This window comes from Salmo salar, chromosome ssa14 (genome assembly GCF_905237065.1).
Source record: "Salmo salar chromosome ssa14, Ssal_v3.1, whole genome shotgun sequence".
Taxonomy (NCBI): Eukaryota; Metazoa; Chordata; class Actinopteri; order Salmoniformes; family Salmonidae; genus Salmo; species Salmo salar.
The window spans coordinates 36,300,719-36,310,863 of NC_059455.1; the positions used below are offsets into that span (position 1 = coordinate 36,300,719).

General features: G+C 45.9%; 1 protein-coding gene across 1 annotated transcript; it reads right to left on the minus strand.

Moving 5' to 3' along the window:
• Nucleotides 1-221: 221 nt before the first annotated feature.
• On the minus strand, nt 222-1,676 carry LOC106569488 (uncharacterized). Its single transcript, XM_014140880.2, has 4 exons — nt 1,532-1,676; nt 1,148-1,259; nt 926-1,000; nt 222-696 (listed from the first exon to the last, which is right to left on the minus strand). Exons 1-4 carry the CDS (start codon nt 1,596-1,598, stop codon nt 645-647), a joined length of 306 nt encoding a protein of 101 aa, XP_013996355.1. The 5' UTR covers nt 1,599-1,676; the 3' UTR covers nt 222-644.
• Between the last annotated feature and the right edge of the window lie 8,469 nt (nt 1,677-10,145).

Below are 10,145 nucleotides of genomic sequence, written 5' to 3' on the forward strand. Positions count from 1 at the left end.
CAAACATATCAATCAACATGAAGGCTGAAGCTGCAATGCTACATTGAATCCACCAGATGGCGGCAACAATCCATAAGAAGAGGTGCAGCCAAAGTGTGGAACAACAGCAGCAATGAATGAATGGAATAAAGCCTATTCATCCATGAAAAATTGTGAATTGACAACATACAGGAAACCGCAATGACTGAGAGATTATAAGAAAGGATAACAAGGAATTCAAGTGCACTATTAGTGTAAAATATTGTTTATTTTGTTTAAAAAAAATGGTGGCATAAAATCTTATGTCTTCAATTCTCCATTTGAGCTTAAATAGGCTTTCGTTTTGTTTTTAAACAGGTTTGATACACATATACATCACAGGAATTAATTGAATGTTAAAAGCACATATCAAACTGCAAATCATACATAGCCCCCTACACACACATTAAACACCCAATAAATCCTTCAACTTGAAATAAATAAATAATAAATACACCAGTTTTTCTCACAATATTTAAATGGATTAAATTATACCTTAATTATCATAAATAACATAATTTAAAGGTTGATCATTTAAATGACAGGTTTAAACAATGCTGTCCCTCAAGTTCAGCCAGTGACGATGTTGGTGATGATTGATAAACAAGGAGAAGAAGAAGTGTCCTCTACTGGGAGGCGGTGGTGGTGTTCTGTGTATTCAGTGACCTTCTGGCCATTCTAGAAGAAATAGCAGCATCGTTAGCATTTCAACTTCAACCATGTCTGTCTTTTACATTCTGTCTTCTCCTCTGGCCCTTGTACTGGTCCTCGTGCAGGTCACTTACTCTAGCCAGCCATGTAACTGGAGAGTATAACTGAGTTAGCCTTCAGTAAGTATTACACTATGTATATGAATGAATATAACTGACTAATAGATCACTCATTCGTTATTCTATTGATGACTTACTCCAGCTGAATGAATGTGTGTCGAACCCAGGCTTCTTTCCAGTGGCTGCAGATCTCTCCATCTTCAGTCTCAAAGCTGTGTTGAACCCAAGATGACAACATTTAGACAACTGTCATAATCTCGTCCTTACTCATTCCTTTGGCTGGAGATTGTCAAAGTAGGCCTATACATTTCATTTGTGACGTTCCATGTTCTGTGTTAGTAGGGATGGGAGGTTCTTACATGACAGCCTTGACACAGGGAGGATTCTTTTTCTGCATTCTGGCTCCGATGATAGGAACCGTGATCTTCTGCCTGGAGACCTCTGTGCAACAGCTGTGCACCTTATCTGCTCCTGAAGATTTAAAGAAGCATATGGGGTTCAGAACAACTTTTTAACTTCCCCTGTACAGCATATTTGTAATATCTCATTTTGTTCCAGAAAATACTGTATTTACAGAGTTAATAACACACATACGTATTAGGGCTACACCCATAATTTTGCCAATGGTTTCAGGTCTCCTGGCATAATATATGATTTGTTGGATGAACAGATGCGATGTTGTATGTTGAAGTCCTGCAAGGGCTATACCCCGAAATTTCGCTACAGGAGTAGACTGTGCTTACCAGTGCCAGTGGCCGTTAACAAGAGGAAGAGCGTGAGGCATGCCATTGGTCCGTAGCACAGCTGCATGGTTGCTATTGAGATGTTCTGTAGTGTTCTTGACTGATTCAGAGGGCTAGAACCGGCTAGAGGGGAGGAGATGACTAATTTCTCCTGACCAGAGCCTCAGCTTTTAAACACTAAAATGAGGAAGCGGATGTATTCCGTCCGGATCCATGTTTTATTGTTAACTCTTTTAGAGTGGGGAAGAGGTTGGCTGGGGTGTCAGGGAGGGGGCTGCTTCTGCTTAGTCAGATGTTTCCTGTAAGGATTGCATAATTAAGACCAAGTTTCAAGTTCAAGTTTAGCAGCAAGGAGCACATGAGATGTAAAAACATATAAAAATACACACATGAACCACAATGATACTGAATGCAAAGGTAGTGCATACAACACTAGTGCATCAGTCATGGATTGGCAGCCATTAATATGAAAATGAACTAGATGGTAATTTTCCAAGTAGAAAAACTGTGGGACTTGCTTTAACTTTTTTTTAAAGTATTTCTGTGGTAGTTTAAAACATTTTACTTAAGCGAAGCAGTTAAATATAGTCAAACTTAAATTTTGTAAAATAATTCTGATTACTTTGATAGACTACTATATGAACCTTATTACTTAGGATTGTGGGGCAGTTATATCACACATTTCATCAGAAATAACTACACTCAGACTACTACACTTTTATATGCTCTCCTACTAGAATACCACACTATATGAAAACTGTGATAATAGAGTACAGAAGACAAGTTTTAAATGAATAACAAAAAAAGTTATTTTATGACAACGGTTTGGACAACAGCAGGATGTTCTTGAAGTCCTCTCTGGGCTGGAGGAGGACCAGTAGGCAGAGGATGCCCACGACAGGAGAGGGGCACCCCTTCCATTGGAGCAACTCTCGGGGAACAGTCAAGTCAAGATTTGCTTTTGAATCTACTTGAAATTATAAACAAAGCATATTTATTTGTATTTATTATGGATCCCCATTAGCTGCTTCCAAGGCAGCAACTACTCTTACTGGGGTCCAGCAAAATTAAGGCAGTTATACAAAAACATTATAATATAGTCACAGGTTTCACAACACACTGTGTGCCCTCAGGCCCCTACTCCACTACTAGCACATATCTACAGTACTAAATCCATTTGTGTGTGTGTGTATAGTGCGTATGTTATCATGTGTATGTATGCCTGTGTCTGCGCCTATGTTTGTGTTGCTTCACAGTCCTCGCTGTTCCATAAGGTGTATTTTGTTATTTTACTGCTTGCATCAGTTACTTGATGTGGAATAGAGTTCCATTTAGTCATTGTTATATGTAGTACTGTGAGCCTCCCATTGTCTGTTCTGGACTTGGGGACTGTGAAGAGACCTCTTGTGGCAAGTCTTGTAGGGTATACATGAGTTTTCGAGCTGTGCGCCAGTAGTTCAAACAGACAGCTCGGTGCATTCAACATGTCAATACCTCTCATAAATACAAGCAGTGAGGAAGTCACTCTCTCCTCCACTTGAGCCAGGAGAAATTGACATGCATATAATTAATATTAGCTCTCTGTGTTCATCCAAGGGCCAGCCGTGTTGCCCTGTTCTGAGCCAGTTGTAACTTTGTGGCTCCTGACCACACGACTGAACAGTAGTCCAGATGTGACAAAACTAGGGCCTGTAGGACCTGCCTTGTTGATAGTGTTGTTAAGGAGGCAGAGTAGTACTTTATTATGGACAGACTTCTCCCCATCTTAGCCACTGTTGTATCAATATGTTTTGACCATGACAGTTTACAATCCAGGGTTACTCCAAGCAGTTTAGTCGCCTCAACTTGCTCAATTTCCACATTATTTGTTACAAGATTTAGTTAAGGTTTAGGGTTTAGTGAATGATTTGTCCCAATAGCAATGCTTTTAGTTTTATACATATTTAGGACTAACTTAGTGGCATGTCCCTTAGTAAAGATTGAAAAAAGTAAGCGGCCTAGACAGCTTCCCTGGGGATTCTACCTGGATTATGTTGGAGAGGCTTACATTAAAGAACAGCCTCTGTGTTCTGTTAGACAGGTAACTATTTATCCACAATATAGCAGGGGGTGTAAGGCCATAACACATACGTTTTTCTAGCAGCAGACTATGATCAATAATGTCAAAAGCCAGACTGAAGTCTAACAAAACAGCCCCCACAATATTTTTATCATCAATTTCTCTCAGCCAATCATCACTCATTTGTGTAAATGCGGTGCTTGTTGAATGTCCTTCCCTATAAGCATGTTGAAAGTCTGTTGTCAATTTATTTACTGTAAAATAGCATTGTATCTGGTCAAACACAATTTTTTTCAAAAGTTTACTAAGGGTTGGTAAAAGGCTGATTGGTTGGCTATTTGAGTCAGTAAAGGGTGCTTTACTATTCTTAGGTAGCAGAATGACCTTTGCTTCCCTCCAGGCCTGGGGTCACACACTTTCAAGTAGGCTTAAATTGAAAAAAAATAAAGCAAATAAGAGTGGCAATATCGTCCGCTATTATCCTCAATCATTTTCCATCCAAGTTGTCAGACCCCAGTGGCTTGTCATTGTTGATAGACAACAATACTTTTTACACCTCTTCCACACTCACTTTACAGAATTCAAAATTACAATGCTTGCCTTTCATAATATGGTCAGATATACTTGGATGTGAAGTGTCAGCGTTTGTTGCTGGCATGTCATGCATAAATTTGCTAATATTTCCAATGAAAAAATCCTTAAAGTAGTTGGCAATAACAGTCGGTTTTGTGAAATAAAAGATCCCAGAAATGTTCAATAAGTACACAAAGCTTATTTCTCTAAAACAATTTTGTTTACATCCCTGTTAGTGAGCATTCCTACTTTGCCAAGATAATCCATCCACCTGACAGGTGTGGCATATCAAGAAGCTGATTAAACAGCATGATCATTACACAGGTGCACCTTGTGCGGGGGACTATAAAAGACCACTCTAAAATGTGCAGTTTTGTCACACAACACAATGCCACAGATCTCTAAAGTTTTGAGGGAACATGCAATTGGCATGCTGACTGCAGGAATGTCCACCAGAGCTGTTGTCAAAGAATTCACCATAAGCCGCTTCCAACGTAATTTTAGAAACTTTGGCAGTACGTCCAACCGGCCTCACAACCGCAGACCACATGTAACCACACCAGACCACACCACGTACAAAACCTCCACTTCCAGCTTCTTCACCTGTGGCATCATCTGAGACCAGCCACCCTGACAGCTGATGAAACGGAGAAGTATTTCTGTCTGTAGTAAAGCCCTTTTGTGGGGAAAAACTAATTCTGATTGGCTGGGCCTAGCTCCCCAGTGGGTGGGCCTATGCCCTCCCAGGCCCACCCAGGGCTGCACTCCTGCCCATTCATGTGAAATCCATAGATTAGGGCCTAATGAATTTATGTCAATTTATTTCAATTATTTCAATTGACTGATTTCCTTATATGAACTGTTGGAGAACCGTAGGCTTAAGCAAAAATACACTGCAGCTGTGGGCTCCTCTCCCTTGCAGAAGGTTCCAGATGAGGAGGCAGGAGAAGGAGGTGACTGCATGAGAAGCACGCCTTATAGCCATTTTAGAGGCCATGATTAAGATGTAGTTTTATGTATTTGTATGTATTTTATTTATAGCTATTGATGTATTTATTTTCTACTGTTTTGGTGAAGTCCTTTTTTTAAACCCTATGCAGATTTCTGTTTTATCATAGAAAAGTGTTTCTTGTTTGTAATTAACATTTTTATACCACAACATTGTTGAATATTAGTTTCTGATAGGCTAGAAGGGCATTCTAGAATGGACATTAAACCAAATAACGGGACAGTTGGAAAATATATCTGTACACCTTGAAATATGCAGCTACACATGCAGACTGTAATTGCTACAAAGTTACAGAAAGCTAAATCAATAAGCACAAAAACATAAATTAATACATTGTAAATGCAGGTCCAATGAAGAACATTTTTGCTAGCTAGTTAGCTATTGATTTGTTTTAGCAGAGACATATTTTTTGGAGCATCTGAAGCATCTAACATTGTGAGTGATGAACTTTAATTTCTTCGGTCCCTACTGTAGTCATAACGCAAGTGACGCTATGCTGTCAAATCCTCCCACTTTACATTTCTAGCTTGACTAGTTGTTTTCAGAAACTGATAATTTTGAATTTGGTTGTCATATTGTCAGGTTTGCTAAAAACAAACTATTTAGCTAGCTTGTAGGCTAGTGTTTGATATGCAATCCTCATAATGACGAGTGTCCTGACGAGAAGGCACCATGCCAGTCAAAATTGGGCTTCATCAGCTCATTGTTATGGATGTATCCAAATAAATGTCAATAAAAACTGTTTAGACAAATGCAAATGCAGCTACTTTGCTGTTATTCTGGCTGCAGAATAAGAATGTTGCCAGTGACCATGGCAATGGAACATATAGAATGAACAGCTGGGTCGCGTTCATAAATATCGAACGAAATGTATCGCGTCTCTAGAAACCAAAAAATTAGAAAGTATGAATTTGCTTAAAAATGAAAATATCAACAATTACTTTTACTGGTAAAGGTGTGCTTTAGTATTGTTTTCTTTGGTAACAGTGGCAGTACAGTGCCTTCAGAAAGTATTCACACCTCTTGACTTTTCCCACATTTTGTTGTTACAGCCTGAATTTAAAATGTCACTGGCTTACACACAATACCCCATAATGTCAAAGTGGAATTATGTTTTTTTAATGAAAAGCTGAAATGTCTTGAGTAAATAAGTATTCAAACCCTTTTATGGCAAGCCTAAATAAGTTCAGGAGTGTACATTTACTGAACAAGTCACAAAATGTGTATTTCTTTTTTTCACCTTTATTTGACCAGGTAGGCCAGTTGAGAGGGACCGACTTCGGCGGAAGTCATAACAGTACCCCCCCCTTGACGCGCGACTCCAGCAACGCGCCGACACCGACCTTCGGGGACGACCCGGAGGACGAGGCGCAGGGCGATCCAGGTAGAGACGGTGGAAATCCCGCAGCAACGAAGGGTCCAAGACGTCCTCCACTGGCACCCAGCATCTCTCCTCCGGACCGTACCCCTCCCACTCCACAAGGTACTGAAGGCTCTTCGCCCGACGCCTCAAGTCAGGGATGGCTCGAACAGCATATGCCGGGGCCCCCTCAATGTCCAGAGGGGGAAGAGGGACCTCCCACACCTCAGCTTCCTGGAGTGGACCAGCCACCACCGGCCTGAGGAGAGACACATGGAACGAGGGATTAATACGGTAATCTGGGGGAGCTGTAACCTATAGCATGCCTCGTTCAGTCTCCTCAGGACTTTGAATGGCCCCACAAACTACGGACCCAGCTTCCGGCAGGGCTGGCAGAGGGGCAGGTTCCGGGTTGAGAGCCAGACCCGATCCCCCGGTGCGAACACCGGAGCCTCACTGCGGTGACGGTCGGCGCTCGCCTTCTGCTGCCTCCCGGCTCGTTGCAAGTGCACATGGGCGGCGTCCCAGGTCTCCTCCGAATGCTTAAACCATTCATCCACCGTAGGAGCTTCGATCTGGTTCTGATGCTACGGTGCCAGAACTGGCTGATACCCCGGTACGCACTGGAAAGGAGAGAGGTTAGTGAAGGAGTGGCAGAGTGAGTTTTGGGCCATCTCTGCCCAGGGGATGAACGCCGCCCACTCCCCCGGCCAGTCCTGGCAATTTGACCGCAGAAACGTACCCACATCCTGGTTTATTCTCTCCACCTGCCCGTTACTTTCGGGGTGAAAACCTGAGATGAGGCTGACCCGAGACCCCCAGACGTTCCATGAACACTCTCCAGACCCTGGACGTGAACTGGGGACCCCGATCAGAAACTATGTCCTCAGGCACCCCGTAGTGCCAGAAGACGTGTGTAAACAGGGCCTCTGCAGTCTGTAGGGCCGTAGGGAGACCGGGCAAAGGGAGGAGATGGCAGGACTTAGAAAACCGATCCACAACGACCCAAATCGTGGTGTTGCCCTGTGAGGGAGGAAGATCCGTCAGGAAGTCCACCGACAGGTGCGACCTGTGGAACAGGTAGGGGTTGTAACTTCCCTCTGGGCAGGTGCCTGGGAGCGTTGCACTGGGCGCACACTGAGCAGGAGGAAACATAAACCCTCACGTTCTTGGCCAAGGTGGACCACCAGTACTTCCCACTAAGGCAACGCACCGTCCGACCGATGCCAGGGTGACCAGAGGAGGGTGACGTGTGGGCCCAATAGATCAACCGGTCGCGGACAGCAGACGGAAGGTACAGGCGCCCAGCTGGACACTGAGGGGGGGTGGGCTCTGTGCATAATGCCCACTTGATGTCCGCGTCCAGCTCCCACACCACCGGTGCCAACAGGCAAGAGGCTGGAGGTATGGGAGTATGATCCATGGACCGCTCCTCTGTGTCATACATCCGGGACAGTGCATCTGCCTTAGCGTTCTGGGAACCTGGTCTGTAGGATAGAGTGAAAACAAAACGTGTAAAAAACATGGCCCACCTTGCCTGGCGAGGGTTCAGTCTCCTCGCCGCCCGGATATACTCCATACTCCACCTCCACTATGAACGCCAAAGAGGGATCCGGATGAGCCAGCACGGGAGCCGAGGTAAACAGAGCCTTCAGGTGACCAAAAGCCCTGTCCGCCTCAGCCGACCACTGCAGCCGCACCGGCCCCCCCTTCAGCAGTGAGGTAATGGGAGCTGCTACCTGACTAAAACCCCGGATAAACTTCCGGTAGTAGTTGGCAAACCCTACAAACCGCTGCACTTCCTCTACCGTGGTGGGAGTCGGCCAATTACGCACGGCTGAAATGCGGTCACTCTCCATCTCTACCCCTGAAGTGGAAATTCGGTACTCTAGGAAGGAGACGGACTGTTGGGAGAACAGACATTTCTCAGCCTTGACGTACAGGTCATGCTCCAATGTGGCGTCCAAGCACCCTGCGCACCAGCGACACATGCTCGGCGCGTGTAGCGGAGTATATCAGAATGTCGTCGATATACACCACTACACCCTGCCCATGCAGGTCCCGTAAAATCTCATCAACAAAGGCCTGGAAGACTGATGGAACATTCATCAACCCGTACGGCATGACGAGGTACTCATAGTGCACTGAGGTGGTACTAAATGCGGTCTTCCACTCGTCCCACTCCCGGATATGCGCCAGGTTGTAAGCACTCCTGAGATCCAATTTTGTGAAGAAGCACGCCCCGTGCATTGACTCGATCGCACTGGCGATGAGAGGCAGCGGGTAGCTATACCTCACTGTGATCTGATTGGTCCCTCGATAGTCAGTACACGGGCGCAGACCCCAATCCTTCTTCTTCACAAAAAATAAACTCGAGGGGGCAGGTGAAGTGGAGGGCCGAATGTATCCCTGCCCCAGGGATTCGGAGACATATTTTCCATAGCCGCTGTCTCCTCCTGTGACAGAGGATACACGTGACTTCTGCGAAGTGCTGTGTCTACCAGGAGATTTATCGCACAATCCCCCCGTTGATGAGGTGGTAATTTAGTCGCCCTCTTCTTACAGAAGGCGAGAGCGGCATATTCTGATGGGATGCGCATGGTGGAGACCTGGTCTGGACTTTCCACCGTAGTCGCACCGATGGAAACCCCCACACACCTCCCTGAGCACTCTCGTGACCACCCCTTGAGAGCCCTCTGTTGCCACAAAATAGTGGGGTTATGACAGGCCAACCAGGGTAGGCCCAGCACCACGGGAAACGCAGGAGAATCAATAAGGAAGAGACTAACTCTCTCCTTGTGACCCTCCTGCGTAACCATGTCAAGTGGAGCGGTGGCCTCCCTAATCAGCCCTGACCCTAATGGTCGACTATCTAGGGTGTGCACAGGGAAGGGCTTATCCACAGGAACAAGGGGAATCCCTAAACTATGAGCAAATGAACGGTCAATTAAATTTCCAGCTGCGCCTGAATCTACTAGCGCCTTATGCTGGAAATGGGGGGAAAACTCAGGAAATGAAATAAACACATACATGTGAGCAACAGGGGGCTCTGGGTGAGCCTGGTGCCGACTCACCTGGGGTGACACGATAGTGCCCTGCCTGCTGCCTCGACTCCCTGAGGAACCCCCCCAGCACCGACCAGCAGTGTGCCCTCTGCGGCCACAGATGGTGCAGGGAATGGCCCCTCTTCCGGTCGCCCTAAGTGCAGCACCTCCCAGCTCCATGGGAATCGGAGCGGAGTTGCTGGGGGATGGAACTGACAGGTCCCGATCCGGACTTCCGCGGGCAGTCAGCAGGTTGTCCAGCCGGATGGACATGTCCACCAGCTGGTCCAATGTGAGGGTGGTGTCTCGGCAGGCCAACGCTCGACAGACGTCCTCGCGCAGACTGCACCTGTAGTGATCGATCAGGGCCCTGTCGTTCCATCCCGCGCTGGCAGCCAATGTCCGGAAATCCAAGGCGAAATCCTGCGCGCTCCTCGTCCCCTGCCTCAGGTGGAACAGACGTTCACCCGCCGCTCGACCCTCGGGCGGGTGGTCGAACACTGCCCAAAAGCGGCGGGTGAACTCTGCGTAATGGTCCAATGCCGCATCTCCCTCACTCCTTACGGCAT

What these genes read in the sequence shown, in the direction of transcription:
- LOC106569488 (XM_014140880.2), bottom strand. Translation starts at nt 1,598, where the DNA reads ATGCAGCTGTGCTACGGACCAATGGCATGCCTCACGCTCTTCCTCTTG. An exon ending in GTTAACGGCCACTGGCACTG is followed by an intron (nt 1,260 to 1,531) that starts GTAAGCACAGTC and finishes TTAAATCTTCAG; the next exon opens with GAGCAGATAAGGTGCACAGC. An exon ending in CCCTGTGTCAAGGCTGTCAT is followed by an intron (nt 1,001 to 1,147) that starts GTAAGAACCTCC and finishes GGTTCAACACAG; the next exon opens with CTTTGAGACTGAAGATGGAG.